Source organism: Diabrotica virgifera, chromosome 9, assembly GCF_917563875.1.
Source record: "Diabrotica virgifera virgifera chromosome 9, PGI_DIABVI_V3a".
Lineage (NCBI taxonomy): Eukaryota > Metazoa > Arthropoda > Insecta > Coleoptera > Chrysomelidae > Diabrotica > Diabrotica virgifera.
The window spans coordinates 207,015,518-207,040,122 of record NC_065451.1 but is presented as its reverse complement, the minus strand read 5'-3'; the positions used below and the strand labels follow the sequence as shown (position 1 = coordinate 207,040,122).

General features: G+C 33.1%; 1 protein-coding gene across 1 annotated transcript; it reads right to left on the bottom strand.

The window, feature by feature from the left end:
- Nucleotides 1-260: 260 nt before the first annotated feature.
- LOC126892810 (endoglucanase-like) lies at nucleotides 261-21,693 on the bottom strand. Its single transcript, XM_050662545.1, has 4 exons — nucleotides 21,593-21,693; nucleotides 13,095-13,335; nucleotides 5,137-5,297; nucleotides 261-645 (listed from the first exon to the last, which is right to left on the bottom strand). Exons 1-4 carry the CDS (start codon nucleotides 21,627-21,629, stop codon nucleotides 356-358), a joined length of 729 nt encoding a protein of 242 aa, XP_050518502.1. The 5' UTR covers nucleotides 21,630-21,693; the 3' UTR covers nucleotides 261-355.
- Nucleotides 21,694-24,605: the final 2,912 nt, after the last annotated feature.

The following is a 24,605-nucleotide window of genomic DNA, read 5'->3' as shown; positions in this document are numbered from 1 at the left end:
CGTTGTTTTATTTTTTTACAAATCATAAAGTTAAGCCTTCCATCTTGCCCTCCCTACCCCTACTTGTTCTTTTCACTCCTAAATTTCCATGCTCTCTGATCACTAAGCCACAGAGGGGATTAGTTTTTTATTTCAATCTCTTATTATTTTTGAAAAAACCTTGTTTTGGTTGGACAGTAAGCTTATAATCCTGTCAATTTCTAAGGTAGTAGTGTCATTTTTTTTAGGTATCAGGATCATGCAATCACACTATAATAGTATTCTATTTGAAATTAATGAGATAGATTTATTATTAAAATATAACTATATTTTATCTTACAAGAGAACAGCGTTCACAGAACGTTAAGTTTCCAATTTAATCCAAGTCACCACAAGCAGAGACAGCAACGAGTTCAGTGGGGCATTTTACTTCTTGGAAGCTTACTTTAGGATTGTCAACTCCTTCCATGAACTGAAACCTAAATCTGCATCCAGGCTGTAAGACTTCTGGTAGGATAGAGCATTCTTCAATAGATGAAACACCTCCATATCTTCTACCCCAACCATCTTCACCAGTTCCCCATTGAGTCATGCATCCAAGATTGAAGATGCCAACACCACCTCCTGGGATTTGGAGATCGAATTGGTTTTCATTCAAGTCAGATCCTACGGTGCAAAATAAAGGGTTAATGTTGTTTTGAGGCTATTTCCTTGTGGCATTTTTGTAATCAACTATTCTAAACGAAAAATAACCCACAATTTAACTAAAGAAAAGATTTTATAAACGTTAATAAAATTATTTTCTTTTAGTTAAATTGTGGCTTACTTCCCATTTAGAATAGTTGATTATAGAGGGTTAGTTTGCAGATATGGAAATTTTTAAAGATATGGAGAAAATACTGCCAAATATTGTATACAGGTGATCCTAAGGATACAATTCATGACGTATTCGCCGCAGAGGAAGAACCCAATATTCTAAAGTAAGAGGAGAAACAACAATTAAAAGGCTAAGGCACCGAAAATCTCCTGGAGCAGACCAAATTACAGCCAGAGGTTTTAAAAGAGACAATGTTATACACCTCATCTACAGAAAGATTTGGGAACTGGAGACTGGCCCGACGACTATACAACATCCATATTTATCTTCTTCTTTATCTGCCTTCTTTAAAAAAGGTTGGCAATCATTTGATGATGAGCAAACAAAAGGAACCACTACAGCATATGCGTCATGTTTTGAGATGTCATGTCATCATCATCAACCCGTACTCGTCCACTGCTGGACATAGGTCTCCCTCAGCTCTTTTAATCTTTCTCTGTTTTGTGCGACTTGCATCCAGTTGCCGACAATACGCTTCAGATCGTCAGCCCATCTGGTTGGTGGTCGTCCTCTGCTCCGTAGTGTTTCTTCTCGTGGCCTCCACTCGACAATACGTTTTGTCCATACGTGTTGAGAGGTGAAAGATCTAAATTATTTAAAATCATACCGGAAAGGAAAGTACAGGAAAAAAGATCAGTAGTAAGATGCTAGAACTCGTGGATGAAAGACCAGAGGAGATGGTTTGACCACTCATCCACAAAAATCTGTCATGCAGCAGTTTCCAAAGTCACAATTGTCATTTGGATCGCCAACTTTCGAAAGGAGATAGCGCAATAAGAATAATAATTTGATCTCTATCCTGAGCTTTTCTTATTAAGCTTTTGGGGTAGTCCTGACACCTAGAAGGCTTACTATTGCAAGAACGGTACACGACAATTAGACCGAAATCATTAGACCGAAAGCAGTAGACCGAAATCATTGGACCGAAAAGCACTTTACCGAAATCTCACTAGACCGAAGAGCATTATGCCGAAATGGTACATAAATTAAAAAAGATTGCAGTAAATTATGCTAAGATTTTGTCTAATATCTGTTTTCTTGTTTATTGTATTTTTTTGTATTATTTTATATGTACAGTGCGGTGGAATAAGTGTTGCCCCCCCTGTTAACTTGTTTATTTTAAGAATATAAGCAAAACGCTCGGATATGTCGATTTTTAAACTAACCATAGTATATTATAGCATCAACGTTTCGAACTTTACGCGATTCTTCTTCAGTTGACAGCCATAAACTGATTTTTTTAAATAGGAAAGTACATCCTGTGACACCTCATTTAAAAGCTCTTAAAATACTAAGTTCAAAAATGTATAATACTTTAATCCTGTTTGAGAGCGTAGGCGCAAAATTTCGGTCGAATTCTTTCTAAATGCAATAATTTTTTTCGAATCCTGAAAAAACTAATATATATTTTTGAAAAATTTAAACGCAGAATGAAATATTACAGTATTCTCGATGGTCCAAAGTCACTGAGAACTTCTATAGTGTTTATTTTAATAAGTCACAGTGGTGGAAAAAGAGAAAGTTTAGTGTGATTTTTAATTTCAAATATATCATTCAAAAGAAACTTTTTGTTTATTCTAAGGGACTGTCAGCCCTCGGTAATAATCTAATCTTTCATTCTGCGTTTAAATTTTTTAAAAATACTTATTAGTTTTCTCAGAATTCGAAAAAAATAAATGCGTTTAAAAAGAGTTCGACCGAAATTTTGGGCCTGCGATCTCAAAAAGGATTAAAGTATTATACATTTTTAAAATCAGTATTTTAAAAGCTGTTAAATGAGGTGTCACATGATGTAATTTACCATTTAAAAAAACGCTGTGTCTAGGTACACGCTAACGTGTACGCAAATAAAAAAGTTAGGTACACGCTAAACGTCATCAAGTCAGTGACGTCACTATTTAGCGTGCACGGTTACTGGTTTTTTGCGTACACGCTAACTTGAGCCGCGTGTATGCTGTGCTAGCTGTGATAAGTACCGTGAGTGTCAGAGTGAGAGTGAGGTAATAATTTGTCGAATCGCGTTGTGTTTACACTTTAATATTGATTAGTAAAGATATTTCTTATTTTTTATTTGTGTAGTGTTTGTTTTTATATTAACTATGGAGAGTGGACAATTATTTCTTTCTCTCTTCTACGGCACTTCAGCCCAAATTGAGCCTTGGCCTCCTTTATTTTTTGCCTCCACCCTTGCCTGTCTGTGGCTGCTCTTAGTTCTTTTAATTAGTTTAAAAACATTTTAAAACGGTATGAAAAAGTTAAGACACTATAAATTAATGTATATTTTTTAAAAGTGAAATAGTATTATTATTACCGCCCAAAATTAAAATAAAAGGAAGACCTAAAGCTTTCACAATTATATTTACGTATAAAAATTATTTTAATAATATTTTGTAGGTACAGTTACGGTCATTGAATAGTTTACAGGCTTACGCATCTAGGAGCCGATTTTTTAAATTATTACCTGGTTTAAACGCACCTTTTACGTCAAAGTGACGTTACCACCGGTGTACCTAGAATAGGTTATTTAAGATTAAAAAATAAAAATAATATAAATATTATATTTTACAAAGTTTAACAAAATGGAAAGTATAAAAAGAAGCTTTTTTAATAGAATGGATTATGGTCTTAATAATGAAAACAAGGAAGTCTGTTTTGAAAATACCGATTTTATTTTATATCTATCCCAAATTATCCAATCTTTGTTCGACTTTCCATATGCACATATATGACTCACGTCCAAATCTGCAGCAACTTGTCTTAAAAGCCAACCTTCTTCGAGTTTGGCAATTGCTCTTGCTTTTGTGCATCATTCAAACTCATTATAAGCATTTTGGAGGAGTTTGATATCGTTATTTCATTTTTCAACACTCGCGAAATTTTTGACAAGCATTGACTTTTTGAAATTTTTTGACTTTGACATTTATCAAATCCGTATGACACTGCAATTTTACAGTATTATAATATACAAATTAAGGTGTAAACTATTCAGTGACCGTAACTGTACATGTCATGTCAACTAAATACCTATTTATTTTGCTAGCCTGAATAAATACTTTTACAAATTTAGTTTTACAAATATATACACATTAAGTTTGAAACATCTGAATAGTTCTGATTCCCTTCTCCTTCCCTTAATAACAAATATTTTTGTATAAAACACTTACGCCTGATTTCATAATAAAGTTAAAGGAGACTTTAAATTAAAGGAGGCTTTAATCAATATATAATCAATTATTTAAAGAGGAAATAAAAAATGTAGTATATCAAAGTGTGTTGATATACTACATTTTTTATTTCCTCTATTCATTCAAGTGTGTACAAACTTATCAGTCTTTCAACTATTTTTTAATTATTTAAAGCCTCCTTTAATTTAAAGTCTCCTTTAACTTTATTATGAAATCGGGCGTACATATCAAAATAGCGTGTATCTATTATACAGTCACTGCGCACGCTAAATAATGACGTCACTGGCCTGATGAAATTTAACTCGCGTGTACCTAACTTTTATTTGCGTACACGCTAGCGTGTACCTAGACACAGCGTTAAAAAAATCAAAGTTATGCCTGTCACCTGAAGAGGGATCGCGTAAAGTTCGAAACGTTGATGCTATGATATACTATGATTAGTTTAAAAATCGACCTGTCCAAGCGTTTTGCTTATATTCTTAAAATAAATAAGTTAACAGGGGGGGGGGGGGCAACACTTATTCCACCGCACTGTATATAGACTGTGTAAATTGTTACTCTGTACAGTGTACAGTGTGGTATCAAATAATTTTCATCCGTTAAACAAATTAGTGAAGGTTAAAATAAATTAAACTCGCGAGTACTTTGTGCTGCCAGTCCTAAGCCAGGATAAAAGCTCAGATTACAATCCTGTTTGAACACCCTGTATTATATACCTAATGCTTTTCGGTGTCGTGCTTTTCGGTCTCCTACTGTTCGGTCTAGTGAGGTTTCGGTAAAGTGTTTTTCGGTCTAATGAGTTCGGTCTACTGCCTTCGATTTTGCATTTTGACAACGGCATCCGATTTGGACGTCAAAACGTTAATAAAATTATTTTTTTAGTAACATTGTGGCTTATTTCCCATCAAAACTAGTTAACTACTGCTTTCGGTCTAATTATTTCGGTCTCTTTACAGTAAACTGCAAGAACAGCTATGATGACACTTGACACTGGTAAAAATAAGGAAAATCCCCCCCCCCCCTATTTAACTATATTTGAATTTGGCCTTGACACATGCGGTAAATAGATGTAGGTTCTGAAAATGTTATACTTACCAGTGTTAACAATTTGAACCAACATTTGTTTTCCAGCTAACTGATCCTTGAAAGACAACAAAATACAGTGACAACATTTGGACGTGTCTACACCACCTTGGAAAGAAGCCGCAGCCCAACCGAATGCCAAGGTGTCGTTTATGACGGAAGGTTGTTGGTTACTGAAAGTAAGAATTTATGTATTAAGTATTTCTTTTTGCTGAAAGGTATTTTTGCATTTATCTTTTTATATCTGTTATCTGTTTTTCATCTTTTATCTTTAATCTTTTATCTTTTCTCGTTTATCTTTTTATATCTGTTATTCATAATTCATATTAGGCAACGTTTTAAAGTGTTTTGAAGACATATTGAAGGTTGGTATTTAAATTGCCTTTTGATATTTAAAGTTAAATAAATTCATAGTCAACGTTTTTACTAGTCTTCAGTTTGACACCATCAAATTTTTAATACAAAACGGCGCTATAATCACAACTACAATAAACAGTTAGAACTGATCTATCTAAAACGGGCTCTACATTCTCGGCGAAGATACTTCGCCAAAGAGCGGTGCGATACCGATAAAAATCCCTTTGACCAGACCGACAGATTTCGGAAGTAGAGCGAAGTCAAGCAAGGTTACACAAGGTGGCATTCTACACTCTCGTACTTGTTGAACTTCGATCGACTTCGGCGATAGTGTAGACGGCGTTTAATATTTCGACATGCTCACTTCTAAGAAGAAGAATAAATACGAATACCTTACACCTAATTCTGGCTCATGTTTTACACACATAAAATCATTGCAAAAGCACGTACATTTCACGGCCAAGTAATGTTTTACATTTACTTAGTAGGCCAGCAAATGAAGCATTTTGGCTCGCAATTTTTTCGTCCAGCATGTATTTACTTCATATTTTCACAGAAGGTAGGGAATAGTTCAAGGATCATTTTCTATATCATGCCGCAGTACGCTAAAACCTTGGGAGTGGTTGCCACCACATTTCGGGGGTGGGAATTTTATTATTATACATTTTAACCACTTCAATCCATGTAGAAAGTAATTCTAAAAAAAATGTCTTTTACATTTTTTTCGTAAAACTAATATTTTTCGAGTTATTCGCGGTTGAAAGTAACAGTTTTTCGACGAAAAAATCCACCTTTTTTGAGGGTTTCTTGAGAATAACTCGAAAAATATGCATTTAATCAAAAAAAGTGGAGATATCAAAATTATATATTTTAGTAACACAAACCAAATTCTTTTTCTATAATATTTTTACGATCAATATGAACCGAGATACGGCATGTTAAAAGTTAGCTTTTTTCGTCAAATGCATAATTTGAAATATTGAAAGCCAAATAACGAGAAAACTTTGCATTTTTCGAGGAAAACTTACATAATCTTTTTTCAAGCATACACCTATACCTTTCAAAAAAAAATAATAAAAAGTTCCTAGCATAAAAATTAGGCGACTTATGATCAAAAAAAGATCGGTACCTGCTTTTCTCTACGAAAAAATCAGTGAAAACAGCCCCCTAACTACCCTCCTACTTAAAAATTGGTCTTCACCTGTCTGTAATTCTATTTACATTTGCATTATAAATACACCCAATAAGTTCGACCTATTTAAAGGACCTAATTTTAGAAACATTGAAGTTTTAAGAAAAATAGACTTTTTGTAATTTGGAATTTTTCACCTTTTTCTTCAAAAGATCTCCGAAACCACTGGAGATACGAAAAAAATCTTCTGGTGCATAGATTTCATTATAGTAAATAGTTAGCAAGATGTAGCTGTTTAACACCTCTATTTACGAGCAAACACAACCTTATTCGAGCCCTTTAAACCTACCCCAATTAAAAACTAAGAGATCTTATGGAATTTAATTTACACAGTCTTATAGATCTTCAAAAATTCTAGAAAATTATTTTTGAAAAAACTATTTATCGCCAAAAATGAAGAAGCTATATTTATAAAACAAATTTTTGTTTTCGAAAAATTTGAATAGTCTGCTTATATAGCATTTTCAATGTATATAACACCACAGAACCGGTTCGTATACTTGAAGATGACTAAAAAACTATTTTTGTATTTGTATTGGTCCATATTTGTAAATTCGTATTTTTGTGTAAATATATGTTTTTGTAGTTCTTTAATTCTACTTTTTTTTGTATAGATCTATTAAATTATAGTGTAGGAAACAAAGGTTGAACCTTGCAAAATGGACACAAGTCCGGTTTTATTTTTTTTCTGGTATATCAAGGGGTGCTTATTATAAGACTAACTTTTTCTGAAAAAAATTCGCCCCGGAACCTCCCTTTTCACCCCTTTAAAGGGGGTAATTTGTGGTTTTTGCGGAAAGTAGCCCTTCCTGTAACTTTTACCAAAAATTTCTTTTATAGAAATATGAAGAGGACTATATTTTCTACGATTTATTTCCAACACCATCTCTCTTTCATCCACCGTTTAGCGGGGGTGGCGCCCTAAAGTTGACAAGTTTTTAAAAAAGATGTTTTTAAAAAAAATATATTTTTCCCTAATTGTAACGGAAATTAAGAAGAAATCATGAGGCAATTATTCACAAATAATTGACTGATTTTTTGGTATAGGTTTCACTTAAGGATAATTGCCCTTTTTTTAATTACAGGGTGTTACATTTTAAAAAACCTCTTTTTATACCATCTGAACCGTTTATGCTAGAGTAAAAAGACTTTCAGCGATTACCCATGTACTGGTGCTATTTACAAATTTGTATAATGCACCCCTATTTTTTCCCCGGAACCACCCCAAAAAAAAGAAGAATTAATAAATACATTGATTTTCTTGGAATCCTTCACACACAATGCCCTTTATTAATATGCTTCATATATCATTTTGTGGACGTTATTATTACCCATACATGGACACCAAAAGCAATTTCCTAGTGCAACCCCTGTAGCAAAAAAGAATAAATAAAATGGGGGGTTGAAAATTTTTTTTGTTTTTTGCTTTTTGATCCATATGAGCATATGCTTCATCAATAGTGCTTTTCAAAAATATATATGGTTATTGCAACATCTCTGCGAAAACCACCCCTATCCTTGAAAATATACTGCAGAAACTACCCCTATCCCTTGGCGAGCATGTTTTTACGATTTTCTCATTACCTATGTATTCTTTTTAAACAAAACTTATACAAGGTTAAAGACCACTATTTACTCTAAAAATTATGTCCTATTCATTTTTTCGTATAAGCAACCGTTACGGCACAGTGGCGCCGTAAACCTCATATATGCTTTGGCGGGCTCCAGTTTTTGTTTTTTTTTTCGTCATCTGTTCGTTTTATTGATAAAGTACTTATGCAAAATAAAACAACACAGTGTAACCTACAAATTATGACTTATGCACATTTTACATTCTTTGCTCCTCAAAGCCACAGTGGTGGCCCAAAATAAATTTTTGCATATATTCGCCACCTACATGCATTTTATTGCATTAATGCTACCTTAACAGCACAATATTTACCCTTAGGTGGTCGCTACGCAGTGGCGGATCCAGGGAGGGGTAATGGGGGTGATCACCTCCCCCCCTCTCAAACCAAGTGATATTATATTCAAAGATTATAAAAATATTCATTTATTTTTATAGAAATTTAACCAATTGGCACCCCCCTCTTAACGATGCTGGATCCGCCACTGTCGCTAAAGCATAAAAAGTCATTCTTATAAAAATAATATTAATATAATATAAGTATTTCTATAAAAATAAATGAATATTTTTATAATCTTCAAATATAATATCACTTGGTTTGAGAGGGGTGGGGGTGATCGCCCCCATCGCCCCTCCCTGGATCCGCCACTGCTTAGCGACCACTTAGGGGTGAATATTGTGCTATTAAGGTAGCATTAACGCAATAAAATGCGTGTAGGTGGCGAAAATATGAAAAAATTTATTTTGGGCCACCACTGTAGCTTTGGGGAGCAAAGAATGTAAAATGTGCATAGGTCGTGATTTGTAGGTTACACTCTGTTGTTTTATTTTACATAAGTACTTTAGCAATAAAACAAACAGATGACGAAAAAATAAACAAAAACTGGAGCCCGTCAAAGCATATATGAGGTTTACGGCGCCACTGTGCTTAATCGAAAAAAATGAATAGGACCTAATATTTAGAGTAAATAGTGGTCTTTAACCTTGTATAAGTTTTGTTTAAAAAAATGAATAGGTAATGAGAAAATCGTAAAAACATGCTGGATAAGGTATAGGGGTAGTTTCTGCAGTATATTTTCAAGGATAGGGGTGGTTTGCGCAGGGATGTTGCAATAACCATATATATTTTTGAAAAGCACTATTGATGAAGCATATGCCCATATGGATCAAAAAGCAAAAAACAAAAAAAAATTTTCAACCCCCCATTTTATTTATTGTTTTTGGCTACAGGGGTTGCACTAGGAAATCGCTTTTAGTGTCCATGCATGGGTACTAATAACTTGCACAAAATGATATATGAAGCATATTAATGAAGGGCATTGTGTGTGAAGGATTCCAAGAAAATCACTTTATTTATTAATTCTTCTTTTTTTTTTGGATGGTTTCGGGGAAAAAATGGGGGTGCATTATACAAATTTGTAAATAACACCAGTACATGGGTAATCGCTGAAAGTCTTTTTACTCTAGCATAAACGGTTCAGATGGTATAAAAAGGGGTTTTTTAAAATGTAACACCCTGTAATTAAAAAAAGGGCAATTACCCTTAAGTGAAACCTATACCAAAAAATCAATCATCTATTTGTGAATAATCTCCGCAGCCTTTCTTTTTAATTTTCGTTACAGTTAGGGAAAAATATATATTTTTTAAAAACATCTTTTTTAAAAACTTGTCAACTTTGGGGCGCCATCCTTGTTAAACGGTGGATGATAGAGAGATGTTGTCGGAAATAAATTGTAGAAAATATAGTCCTCTTCATATTTCTATAAAAGAAATTTTTTGTAAAAGGTACAGGAAGGGCTACGTTCTGCAAAAACCATAAATTACCCCCTTTAAAGGGGTGAAAAGGGGGGTTCCGGGGCGAAATTTTTTCAGAAAAAGTTAGTCTTATAATAAGCACCCCTTGATATGCCAGAAAAAAAATAAAACCGGACTTGTGTCCATTTTGCAAGGTTCAACCTCTGTTTCCTACACTATTATCTATTTATAAAAATTGCACTGTTATTAAGGGTGGTTTTTAAGGGTTGGAATATTATGATATTATATATCTATCCTTCGGCATAAAACAATCATTATTTAACCAATCAAAATCAAATTTTACCCATATTAAAGTTTACAATGTTTTTATATAATTTTTGACAATAAGGGGTAATTTACACCTCTAAAAATAATCAACGCCCTTGAGCATGATATAGAATATGAAGTACAGGGTGAGATGATCCTAATCCCAAATTTTTATGTAAATCCATGCAGGGCGAAATTATTCTTTTAGGATAAGTCAATTTTTTATATATAGCTCCAACAAGGGTGGTTGTAAGGGTTGAAATATTATGATATTATATCTTAAAATATAAAACAGTAATTATGTAACTTAGAGGAACCAAATGTTGACAATATTAAAGTTTAAAATGTTATTTTATAATTCTTTACAATTAGGGGTAGTTTTCACCCTTAAAAAACCAAAAGCGTACAACGGCTCAATATAGAAAATGAACTAGAGGGTGTAATGAGCCTAATCCCAAAATGTTGTACAAATCGATGCTGGACGAAAAAATTGTGAGGTTTTGCCATTTTTTCAGTTTCATTTCCTCGACTATATGGTCACTGCCTTTATATAGGGTGTCCCAAAAGTAGTGGAACGGTCGAATATTTCGCGAAATAAACATCGGATCGAAAAACTGAAAAATACGTGTTCAATCATTTTCAAAAATCTATCCAATGACACCAAACACCAACCCCCACTACACCCCCTGGAGGTGGGGTGGGGGGTAACTTTAAAATCTCAAATAGAAACCCCTAGTTTTTCTTGCCGATTTGGATTCGTTACGTAAAAGTAAGTAACTTTTATTCAAGACATTTTTTCGAACTGTGGATAGATGGCGCTATAATTGGGAAAAACGATTTATCCTGATACCATAGGTAAATTATAGAAACGGTCTAATATCTCGAGAAATACACTTCCAAATGAGAAACCAAAAAATAGGTTTTTAATATTTTTCGAAAACCTATCGATAAACACCAAAAATGACCCTCCAACCCACCCCCTGGAGTGGGGTAAATTTAAAATCTTAAATAGCAACACCCACTTTTTATTGCAGATTCAAATTCGTCATGAAAAATTAAACAACATTTATTCAAAACATTTTTTTAAATTGCTGATAGATGGCGCTAATAAATCGTATTTTTCCAATTAAAGCGCCATCTATCAACAATTCTAAAAAATGTTTCGAATAAATGTTGCTTAATTTTTCATGACAAATCCGAATCTGTAATAAAAAGTGGGGGTTGCTATTTAAGATTTTAAAGTAACCCCCCACCCCGCCTCCAGGGGGTGGGTTGGAGGGTCATGTTTAGTGTTATTCGATAGGTTTTCGAAAAGTATTAAAAACCTTTTTTTGGTTTCTCATTTGGAAGTGTATTTCTCGAGATATTAGACCGTTTCTATAATTAACCTATGGTATCAGGATAAATCGTTTTTCTCAATTATAGCGCCATCTATCCACAGTTCGAAAAAATGTCTTGAATAAAAGTTGCTTACTTTTACGTAACGAATCCAAATCTGTAAGAAAAACTAGGGGTTTCCATTTGAGATTTTAAAGTTACCCTCCACCCCACCTCCAGGGGGTGTAGTGGGGGTTTTTGTTTGGTGTCATTGGATAGATTTTTGAAAATGATTGAACACATATTTTTCAGTTTTTCGATCCGATGTTCAGTTCGCGAAATATTCGACCGTTCCACTACTTTTGGGACACTCTGTATAAGGCTAACAACAGTTTTATTCAAAATTATAGGCCTGGATCCCGCGTACCAAAAAAAGTCTATTAATAGCAAGCTGAAAATTTGTTGAGAGGAAACAGTAGCGATCAAAAGGTAGCACAAACGCGTTCCAAGATTGCGGCTGTAATTTTGAATATTTTGTCGAGATATTTGGCACACGTATTCGCAATATAATAAAGAATGGCGGTACAGAGCCCAATTTGAAAAATATATTAATATGTGGAAATTACTCTGTAATTAAATACAATTTAAAAAAAAGGAGCCTGTTGCCTGTACCGCCATTAAGAAGAACAAAAAAATACAATTTCTTCAAATAATTTTTTTTATCCGATGCCTAGATTTTGTGTCATTTTGGAACTACTAAAATTTTTTATTTCATTAGTAGTTCCAAAATGACACAAAATCTAGGCATCGGATAAAAAAGTTTATTTGAAGAAAGTGTATTTTTTTGTTCTTCTTAATGGGGGTACAGGCTCGTTTTTTTTAATATTGTATTTAACTACAGAGTAATTTCCACATACTAATATATTTTTCAAATTGGGCTCTGTACCGTCATTCTTTATTATATTACGAATACGTGTGCCAAATATCTCTAAAAAATATTCAAAATTACAGCCGCAATCTTGGAACGCGTTTTCGCTACCTATTGATCGCTACTGTTTCCTCTTAATAGCTTAACGGTGTCTAGTCGGACAAACTTTAAAGTATATGGGATCACTGGAACAGGGGAAGTTTTAATTGTGGAACAAGTTACATGTTTCGAACGTCAGAGTACGAAGACGTCCCATGCAATTTGTCGGACAGAACTTCCAATTGATTTACTACCCTTTCATTAACCTCTCATGCAAAAATCAGACTGGTATTTATCACCAAGGGTAGTAAATAGTCTACCACAATTTGTAAGGCAATTCATGCACGGAAACGACAAAGATGAAATTAGGTTATGTGTTGTTTCATAGACAGAGAAAACAAACAAAAATATTCCCTGTGGGAAATTTAGATTTACAAATACAATTTACCTGCACGTATATGCGACTCCTCCTTGTTCACATCCTGATTGAGCGTTGTTGTCCTTAGTGCTGTTAGTAACACCGTCAATTTGGCAGGTCTGGTCAGGAATGCCGTTCTTAGTTTTGATAAAGCCATAATAAGCACATGAGGGAGCACAGCAATCCCAGTAACGGGTGGTAATACCATCCCCACTTATGCCGCCAGGAATGGGCACGATTTCAGGAGAGCGGTCAGAAGAGGCAGCAGCAACTGAAACAAAGATTAATAATAATTTATCATTTCTTGCTAAAAAAGGGAAAATTTATAATTGCACTGGAGAATAAATATCCTTTTTATTATCATATCCTTTATTATAGAATATTATTATAGAGCTATTATTATAGAATTATTATCCTTATTATAGAATAAAAATATCCTTTTTATTCTTGCTTTCTTTCTTTCTCCCCTTCCTTGTACCCTATCAGGGTGTCGGATTTGCGATCGCTATTTTAATTTACATTCACCCATCTCCTCCATTCTTTTCTGTTTTCGGTCATTATTTTTAATTCCTCGAGTGATTTTCCTTTAACTTTTCCCGCCTCTACTATCTGCTGTATCCATTTTTTTCTTGGTCTGTATCTTTTTCTTTTTGCAATGTTCCTTGTTTCGTGGATTCTTCTCGTAATTCTGTTGGGTTGCATCCTCATCAAATGCCCATACCAATTCATTTGTCTCTTTTTTAGTTTATTCATTATTGGTTTTTGGTTGGCCATTCTCCTAATAGTCTCGTTGCTTAATCTATCCCATTTTGTCTTTCCAACTATCCTTCTTAAATGTCTCATCTCCATTGCATTTATTCTGCTCTTATGTTTTTCCAGAATTGTCCAGTTTTCACTTGCGTAGAGCACAGTCGGTATCATTATTGTGTTATATATGTTTATTTTTGTCTCTCTTGCAAGTTCTCTTTTCCCCAGTATTGGGGCTAAGGCATAGTATAACTTGTTTGATTTCTTTGCTCTATTTGTTATTTCCCAGTCTATTTTCCCGTCGTTAGTAATGATACTTCCCAGGTATTCGTAAGTTGTAACTATTTCCCGTTCTGAGTTTTTGCATTTTATCTTTATTTCATTATCTTCTTTGCCGTTGATTATCATTATCTTACTTTTTTCCTCGTTTATTTCCATTTTTAGCTTTTCTATTTCCTCTACCCATATATCCATTAGTTTCTGTATTTTGTTCTCGGAATCTGCTATTAGTACTATGTCGTCCGCATACATTAAGGACTCTATTGTTACCGGTTGTAATCTACGGTATCCAATTATTGTCTGTAGTTGGTTGGTTCTTGCTCTAGTTTTTCTTATTAATTCATTCATTACGATTATGAATAGCAAAGGGCTGAGACTATCTCCTTGTTTAATACCTCTATTCCAATTAAATTCTTCTGATCGTTCCCCTGCTATTTGTACTCTTCCTTTTACCTCTTTGTAAGTACTTTCTATAATTTTTATCAATCTGTTTGGTACATTTATTTTCCTCAAGCATCCCCTATAATTTGTCTTTCTATCGTGTCAAATGCTGCTCTTAGGTCTATGAATGCTAATACCAGTTTTCCCCCCGTGTCTAAGCATCTTTCGATTAGGTTCCTGATGGTAAATATGTTGTCATTTGTTTGTCTTCCTGGTCTAAAGGCCGCTTGTTCATCTCCCAATGTCATTTCTACTTCTTGCCTTAGTCTTTTCTCTATTATTTTCGTATACACTTTAAAGCATACCGATGACAGACATATAGCTCTGTAGTTTTCGCAGTTTATATGTTCTCCTTTTTTGTATATTGGTACAATTATGTCATTCTGCCAGTCTCTAGGGATTGCTTGTTTTTCCCACGCCTCTTTATATATTGTCCATAGCCAGTTTATTCCCTCTTCTCCCATGTATTTTACCATTTCCGATTCAATTTTATCATCTCCTCCTGCCTTGTCTATTTTTATGTTTGACATTCCTTCTATTACTTCTTCTCTACTTATTTGGTCTATCTCTGTGTTTTCTTGGCCTTCATTTATTACATTGTCAACCTGTGTTACTTCGGTATCAAATTTTTCCTCATAATATTCTTTCCATACCCTAGCTATTTGTTCCGGGTTTATTTGAATTTTCATTGATCTATCTCTTACTGCATTTATCTCCTTTCGTTTTCCCTCCTTCATGTAGCGTATTGTCGTCCAAAAGTTTCTATTGTTTGTTATATATCCTTCTTGTAGTTTTTCTCCAAATTCTTTCCATGATTTTGCTTTTGCTTGTGTGACTGTCTTTTTTACCAATCGTCTCTGCTTGTAATATTCTTCTTTATCTTCTTCTAATCCCGTTTCGATGTATTTTCGAAGTTATACTTCTTTACCGGCGATAGAGGGTAAATTTTTATATGGGAAAACCTAGCGACCGGGCGCATGCGCATTATAACTTTGTTCTGATTGGATGTTCAAATGACATGTCAAAAATTATTCAATATGGTGGCTGTGGCACAGCTGTAGTTAGATTATTTATGGTTGTTGCGTTTTAAAATTTGTGTGAAAAGAAACAACAAACAAAAGTTAGTTAATAGTTATTCTGCCTTTTTAAATAGTTTTCATATACCTATATTTTTGGACTTTTGGACTATTTTGGACAAGGAAAACTCATTCTAATTTGGTAAGTACCTAGTTTTTATTATAATCATATTGTAATTATACATTTGGATTAGGTTGAAATACATACATTTATTTTCTCAAGAATGCGGATTTTAGAGAGAAATCCCAAATTAGGTTCGATTTTTATTTTTAAATTATGATTTTTTGGCGTAGATTTATTTATCTAGTAGGTATGTAATGCTTTGATTTACATACTTAATTTGATTACCAACAAAAGTTCTACCAATCTTCATCTAATATATTGTTTTCTTACTGTTTTGTTATATTTTTATATTTTCTTCCACAAAATTTAAACTACATACTTTTCAAAACAATTGTCAAACAGTAAAACGTTCAGTTACCGTATTTTTCCACATGATAAATAATGTGCGATTGGACGAGTGAGTCTACGCTTCGATTACGAGTCAAAGCGGCACGAAATACAAGGGTTCAATTCCCGATGCAAGTTTTATTTTTTTATTTTTTTATGCATATTATGATTGTAAGTATATTTGTTATATAATTTTTTTTTCAGCAAATGCGTATTTAAAATTTTTGCCAACAATTATTTTTTCTTTGTGGCATTTTTCAATGTGTTTGTGTGCGTTTTATTCTTTTATTTTTTTAAATTTTTGGTATAGTCTTAAAAATCACATAATATGTAGTAGAAGTATAACTTCTTACGTGCGTACAAAGTACACACACATTCTTGTTTCCATGCCATTTTCTTCTTTTTTATTTCTGTTTTCACTTCTTCATTCCACCATCTTGTCCTTTTCAATTGATTATTACATTTTTTGATTCCACATACTTCAGCTGCTGTTTTCTTTAATATTTCGCTGTAAGTTTTCCATCTTTCTTCCATTGTCCATGTTTCTTTTTGGTATTCTATCTGCCTCAATCTTTTATTGGTTTCCTTCTTGTAAAGTTCTCGCACACGTTCTATCTTTAATTTGTTTACTTTTACTTTCTTGTACTTTTTTCTTTCCACCTCCTCTATTTTTTCATCCTTCAGTTTTGCAGTGACAAGCCTGTGTTGTGTGGACAGTTCCGGCTCTTTTTCCGTTAAGATATTTTGTATTTTTTGTTCCAAATTTCTCGTATATACTATATAGTCGATTAAGCTCTTTGCATTTCTCTCTTCAGCCACAAATGTATACTTGTCTTCAATGGTTTGTTCACTGAATATGTTTCCTATTATCAGGTCATTCGTTTGGCAGAATTCTAGCATTTTAATTCCATTTATATTTAAAGTTTCTTCCCCATATTATCCAATACATCCTAATCCCCTATTAACGTCCTAACCTACTCTAGAATTCCAATCTCCTAAAGGTTTTAATAAAACCTTGAATAAAAAGGATATTTATTCTATAAATATTCATTCTATAATAAAAAAGGAAATTTATTCTCCAGTGCAATTATAAATTTTCCTTTTTTTTATTCCTGGACCAGATGATATTCCTGGGGAAGTATGGAGAGCATTGGGAGAGACAGGAATAAGTTGGCTAGCAGGTCTATTTAAAAGAATTATGTAAGTTGGACAAATGCCAGATGAAAGGAGAAGCAGTATATTATTACCTGCCTACAAAAACAAGGGAGACATACAACAATATACAAACTACAGGGCTATAAAACTACTTAGCCGCACCATGAAAATATGGGAGAGAGTAATTGATAGACGGATACGTAAAGAAACTGAAATATCCGATAATCAATTTGGCTTTATGCAGGGCAGATCAACAACAGATGCAATTTTCATTGTAAAGGGTCGTTTAAACACAGCGATAAATCAAACAACTTATCAAGGTCAATCGAGTTGTTGCAACTTATCATTGTGTGTAAACGGTGCATCGCACAACTTATCAAAGTTGGAGTTGGGTTGAAGGTGGTATCGCATTGAATCGCAGCGTTTAAACAGCGTTTCAACTTGTCATCACAACTAGTTGCTGTGACTTATCGTTGTGTTTAAACGACGCTTAAGGCAACTGATGGAAAAATACAGGAATAAAGAGACCAACGCTCATATCGACACCCCGATCGAACAAGGTTGTAACTCAATTTAAACCTTTTTTCAGATTTCAACACAGGCGAATTCAGCAAAAAGTTGCGCACACATCAATATAAACGACGTAGTTTAATTCTCAATAGTTTGGCTAATACTCAATTGAAAAAAGGTATATTTTAACTTACGTATGGCATTTTAACGTGAAAAAGGCAGCAACACTGGATACTCCCTATGTTAAATATTTACTTTCCTTATACTTGACGATTAACAAGGTTTTTAAATGAGTTACAACTTTGTTGCACGCATGTTTAATTTATAAAGTATTCAAACATATGGTGCATCTCATAAGTCAATTTATCGAAATAAAAGTAAAAAAAGATTTACGGACTTTTTTCCTTTTTGATAGTTGCGGTGGACAAAATAAATATAGAATAGTTTTTCCTAGGTACAGTGGAACCCCGATAAGTCGGCCCCCGATAACCCGGAAGTCCGGCTAACCCGGACCGATTTTATAAACATTTTGATTTTCAGTACATATTTTGTATTTTGACAATGACACCCGTTCTGGGCGTCGAAATGTTAATAAAATTATTTTTTCAATATAATTGTGGCTTATTTCCCATCAAAATAGTTTATTATCAGATAAACATTTCAACAATAAAAATGTATGTATGTAATATAATATTTGAGAGATAATGTGTATTTGTGTAATTTGAACTATGCGATAGTAAATGACTCATGGCACAAGCCGGCAGAAACAACAGGCACCTGTCTGTAGTATTCCTTTATTTTTTATTTCAAACTGTGTTAGCATTGTTTAAGAAAGGCTATTTAAAAAATTCTTTTTTAATCAATGGTCTTAGTTTTCACTGTTCTTAATACATAATAACAAAACATCGTTCCGATTGTGACTGTATGAATACAGTATTGTATTGTTCGCTTCCGTTTGCTTAGGTTTGTGTTTGCGTGTTTTTAGTAATTTAGATGTGTATGTACTGTGCATATTTATATATATTTTATGTTATTTTAATTCTAACTGAGTTTATGTGTAAGTATACCGTATTGTATTAATTTTTACCATATTCTCCGGCTAACCCGGATTTTCGATAACCCGGATCGGCCGCGGTCCCGATTAATCCGAGTTATCGAGGTTCCAGTGTACTTATATGTAGTGAAAAAGTTTAATATTAACATTACACATGTATTTTTTGAAATATCACATTCACAAAACGAGGGTGATTCAATGCATGCCCTTATAGAAAACCGAAAAAAAAAACGTTAAGTCGTATTTGCTCCACATCGATGGATAACCAATAACCATGATACGATATGCCAAAGCATCAGGCAAGCCTAAATTCGTAACTGAAATAAATCAGAAGCAAATTCTAAATTTTAACCTATTTAAGGACACACATGTCAATTTTGAAGTGGATGTTAATAGTAAAAGAATAAAGTAATAAAGTAAAATGGTTTAAAATTAAATATTTACAGATACGCAATAAAAATGAGAAAAATTTGAGATATTTTATACCATGTGTTTTTCATAACGATAGAGTATTATTGATATTGTAAAATTTATAATTTCCAATTAAAATTGCGTAAACTGTGAGTTGATATTTTGTTTAAATATACCATAAAAACTAATTTTTCCCTAGCTATATTGCAAATAATTCAAAACATACAACCTTTTAATAGTTAAACGGGAAAAATAATTAACACGGAGAGTGTAAAATGGTTTAGGCGAGTTAAAACTTTTTTCTATGAATCCTCATGTTTTATCTCAAGCTTGTATCTCAATCAAATTCAAGATTTTTAATAGTTAATAAAATTACAAAACATACATCTCACAGTAATCCCTTATTATGTTATAAATATCATATCACATTATTGTAAAAGAGTCTAATTACTTCGTTACAAATTTTTTTCGTTTTTTGCCTCTCCTGTAAAATCGCTAAAAATAAGTTACACCCTTGTTCGATGGGGGTGTCGATATGGTATTCATTGATCTTGAGAAAGCATATGATAGAGTTTCTCGAAAGATTCTGTGGTGGGCACTCAATAAGAAAGGAGTCCCTGGCGAATATGTAAAGATTGTGAGAGATATGTATGAGGGAGTAACGACTAGTGTTAGGACAGGTGTGGGAGAGACTGATAAATTTCAGGTAAAAGTAGGCTTGCACCCAGGCTCGGTGCTTAGTCCTTATTTATTCTCATTAGTATTGGACCGGATAACAGCGAAACTACAGGGTAGCATTCCATGGTGCCAAATGTATGCTGATGATATAGTGTTAATTGGAAATAGTGAAAGAGACTTAGAACAAAAACTGGAACAGTGGAGACAAGCTCTGGAGGAAAAAGGTTTAAAACTTAGTGGGACAAAAACAAAGTATTCAGAATGTACATTTAAAGATGGAGTTACTACAAATAAAATGATATCTTTGGATGGTGAAATGATTGTGAAAAGCAATAATTTTAAGTACATGATTAAGTACATGAGTACATGATGAAATAGATGGAGATGCATACAGTAGAATTAGGGCTGGATGGATGAAGTGGAAATAAGCGAGTGGTGTGTTGTGCAGAAAAATTTCAATGAAGCTGAAGGGAAAATTCTATAAAACAGCCATAAGACCGGCTTTGATGTACGAAACTGAATTTTGGGCAGTGAAAAAGAAAGAGGACCAATAAATGCATGTGACGGAAATGAGAATGCTTAGATGGATGAGTGGAGTGACAAAGAAGGATAAAATTAGAAATGAGTATATTAGGGGAAGTCTAGGTGTGGCACCAATTGATGCCAAAATGAGAGAGCATAGGCTAAGATGGTTTCGTCATGTTCAATGTCGAGACGTTAATCTCCCAATACGAAGAATAGCTGAAGTGCAGATTCCTGGAAGGAGTAGGAGAGGAAGACCAAAGAAGACCTGGGGGGAGACGATAAGGCAGGACATGTTGGTAAAGAGGATTAACATTGATATGACCCAAGATAGAATTGTGTGGAGAAATGCAATTAGGAAAGCCGACCCCGCATAGGAATAAGGTAAAGAGAATGATGATTCATCGTCCGTAATGTATCTAAGAACAGATCTATCTGATCAGCAACCCACATGGTGTGTGTGGTAAGTGATGCGATGCCTAAGGGCCATATCTCTAATTCATCCATCATTCAGACTTATGATTAATGTTGTAAATTTAACACATTTTCATAACATAATATACTTAAAGGGTTTATACCCAAGTATTTTTGGTTGCTCAGCATGTGACTAACCTGTACTAGCACTGATGATGATATTCTTATATCGAAAACGTTCTGTGATTTTATGTAGCCCTTGAAGGGATTTTAATAATTTTATATTCGGGGTGTGCAAGTACTTGGAGGGGATACGAGAAACGATCGTGCGCGAATACCGAAGAAATCTTAACTTTCTTAAATAAATCATATTGTCAAATTGACGTATACTTCATACCTACTGTCATTGAAGAAGAAAAATTATATGTTATTAATTATTGTAATTATTATATAAAAGAATAATTAATTAATTGTATTTTGCTTGCAGTACTGCGTTTTAATAATTAATTTTATTTACTACATACAATTGTTTACCTTTTAATAACATAACCTAAATCTTACTTTTTATTCTTATAATTTTTTTTGGACTACAGCCTTGACAATTATCCAGCAACCAGGACCAATATGATTGGCCAATATAATTAAAAGTGCGAATAAAGTTGCCGAGCTATGAAACCAGGTGTCGCTTTTCCGAACTTGCACGGTCCCAATACCTTTTATAAGGGATGTTGAAAATGTGTGTATAATAATATAATGGTATAATGTAATATAATACTAACGGTATTCTTACCATATCCCAAAAAGGCAATAACAACTAAATATTTCATCTTGAAGTTTGTTTATGTGACTTGAAGATGAGATTTGAAATCACTCTTATATACATATTACTATCTAAAAATCTAAACTATTAAGATGGTTGATTGATGGCATGTTGCAGCCACTCAAGATAAACATTATTTATGATGTACTTTTAGTACTTACTTATTTTTTTTTTAATTTTTTAGTGCTTAGGTAGATGTATGATATGCCTAAATATGCATATCAGAATGCGTAAATATCATTGATTTTGAACAGTTATTAAAGTAATTGATAAAGATTATCTCTATATCAAATGTAGGATAGAGAAAACAAGATCTGCATTTCAAAAAGTGGCTAAGCTATTCAAATGTCATGATTTATCAATAACCATAAAAATCAGCTAATCTGAAAGCAATTTTACGTGATTCCTTTCATCCACTTGCAGGAAGAATTGGTAGAACAGACGTCAAAACTTTCGTCCACACTTATAAAATCTAGATCCGACCTGTTATAGAGTACAAATCAAATATTTACTGCCTCCTGAAAGGCTCTCAGAAACAAAAACCTACATACGTCAGTAAGTCTTTTGTGCCTGAGTGCCGAACTTCGTATTCTGCATATCTCTCTCCTCAGTCGTTTCCTCATTGTTGAGTGTCGTGATTCCCTATAATACGAGCAACTATCTCTTTCCATCGGCTTCTGTCCTGAGCTTCCCTCATGGATTCAGAGAATGTTTTTCCACTGGCTTTCTGTACTTGATCCGTCCATCGAGTAGGTGAGCGACCTCTACTTCTGCGCCCTTCAACGTTTCCCGAAATTATAAGTCTCTCAAGATTATCATCACTAGGGAGCGGATTTTATGCTAAATGCATATTGCATGCATATTTCGCATATTTAAGAACTTTACTAAATTTTACATATTTTTAAAGAAACATGCATATTTTGTGCATATTTAAAAACATTTAAGTCCAAAAAAAATTTTAATTTTTTAATTCGACACAAAATATTTCCCCGCACAGGCTGTCATATTTATTCTTCGAGAACTACCTGAAGAGAGACGGTTCATTCACTGCCTTTTCATTTTTTCTTAGAAAATATAGATCAGGAAGGATCTGCGAAAAAACGTCTATTTTTGCATGTGAGAGGTGGCATTCGGATTTTTGCAGATAAAGTTAGGTGACACTTTCAGTAATAATAATTGACTTATGCTCCTTCTCAAATATGCCCGGAACATTAATAAAAAAATTAAAATATTTAAAAATTTCGAAAAACATCGATTTTTTTCTGATTTCTTTGCTTATAACTTTAAAAAGATTCGTTTTGGAACAAAGTCGTAGAGAAATAAAATAAAGATAATTGAATTTTGTATGATATACGACTGGTAAAAAATGTCTTAAGGTATTACCTTTTCTGCAATATAGCAATAAATACAAAATAAGGAGCAAAATAAGTCTGTTGTTATTCAATATTTTTAACCACTTTGGTGGCACTTAGAACCTTAGTAATTCACTTAGGAAATTCTTTGTAACATACTTAAATCGTGTACCAAATTTCATTAAAATTGACCTAATAAATTTTGCATAATTTTGCAATCTAAATGTTTTTAAAAAAGTTCAAATTTTTTAAAATCTTTCTGAACAAAAAGTAGACCATTTAGAAGTTGGCTATTTTTTTTTTACATATAAAGAGGTGCTTTACCTATCTAATACACTTTACAGAATTAAAATCGGATTATTTAAGGGGCCCCAGCAATGTTTTAAATTTACAAACAATTTTTTGGCTTATAAAAAAATAGCTTTGTTTAATAATAAAAAAATTAATTTTTAGCAATGCAAATAATTAAAACCGGTATAATTTGACTTAAACTTTCAGATGCTGTCAGCAGAATTGCTATTTTATTTTTGAATCAAACGTTATTCGCGTTCAAAAATTGCAATTTCTCGATTTTTTTGAAAGTTCCACCGCGTTCCACCGCATCCTACGAAAAAACTTGTAAGAACATTTTTTGCTTAGGATTACCCAAGAAATACAAAAAAAATACAAAATGTTTTATTTTGCGAAAAATCGATGTTATGTAATTCCTCAAGTTCTTTGTTTATAACAATCTTATCGACATCCGGATCAACTGTTACCCAAAAAATTCGTGTTCTACGGGTCAAAATACATAAAAAACTTGGGTAAGTCCATCTAAATAAAGGAGCCCGTAGCACCCCCTCCTGGCCACAGCACTAATTTGTTTATAAGCCAAAAAATTGTTTATAACTTTAAAACATTGCTGAGGCTGCTTAAATAATCCAATTTCAATTCTGTAAAGTGCATTAGATAGGTGGAGTACTTATATGTAAAAAATTGATAAATTTTTGTATGTTCTAGTTTTTGTTGTGCAAGATTTTAAAAATTTTAATCTTTTAAAAAAAGTTTAGATTGCAAAATTATTATGCAAAATCTAGTAAATCAATTTTAATGAAATTTGGTGTACAGTTTTAGCACATTATAAAATTTTCTAAGCGAATTAGAAAGGTTCCAAGTGTAACTTAAGTGATGAAAAATCATTCAATAAAAACAGGCTTGTTTTGCCCCCTTATTTTATATTTATTGCTATTTTGAAGCAAGGGTGATAAATGAAGACATTTTTAACCAATCGCATCTGATAGAAAATATAATTATCTTTGTTTTATTCCTATAGGACTTTGTTGTAAAATGAATAGTTTTTAAGTTATAAGCAAAAAAAGTAGAAAAAAAAAACGAAATTTTTTGAAATTTTTAAATATTTTATTTTTTTTTTTATTAATGTTCCGGGCATATTTGAGAAGGAGCATAAATCAATTATTATTAACGAAGTTATCACCTAACTTTATCCGCAAAAATCTGAATGCCACCTCTCACATCCACCTAAAAACAGATCCTTACTGGTCTAATACAAGATCTTTACACAAAGTACTTATAGGTGCTTATTTTTTATAGTACACCGTTATAAAATGATTGTAGGATGTTAAAATGATGAA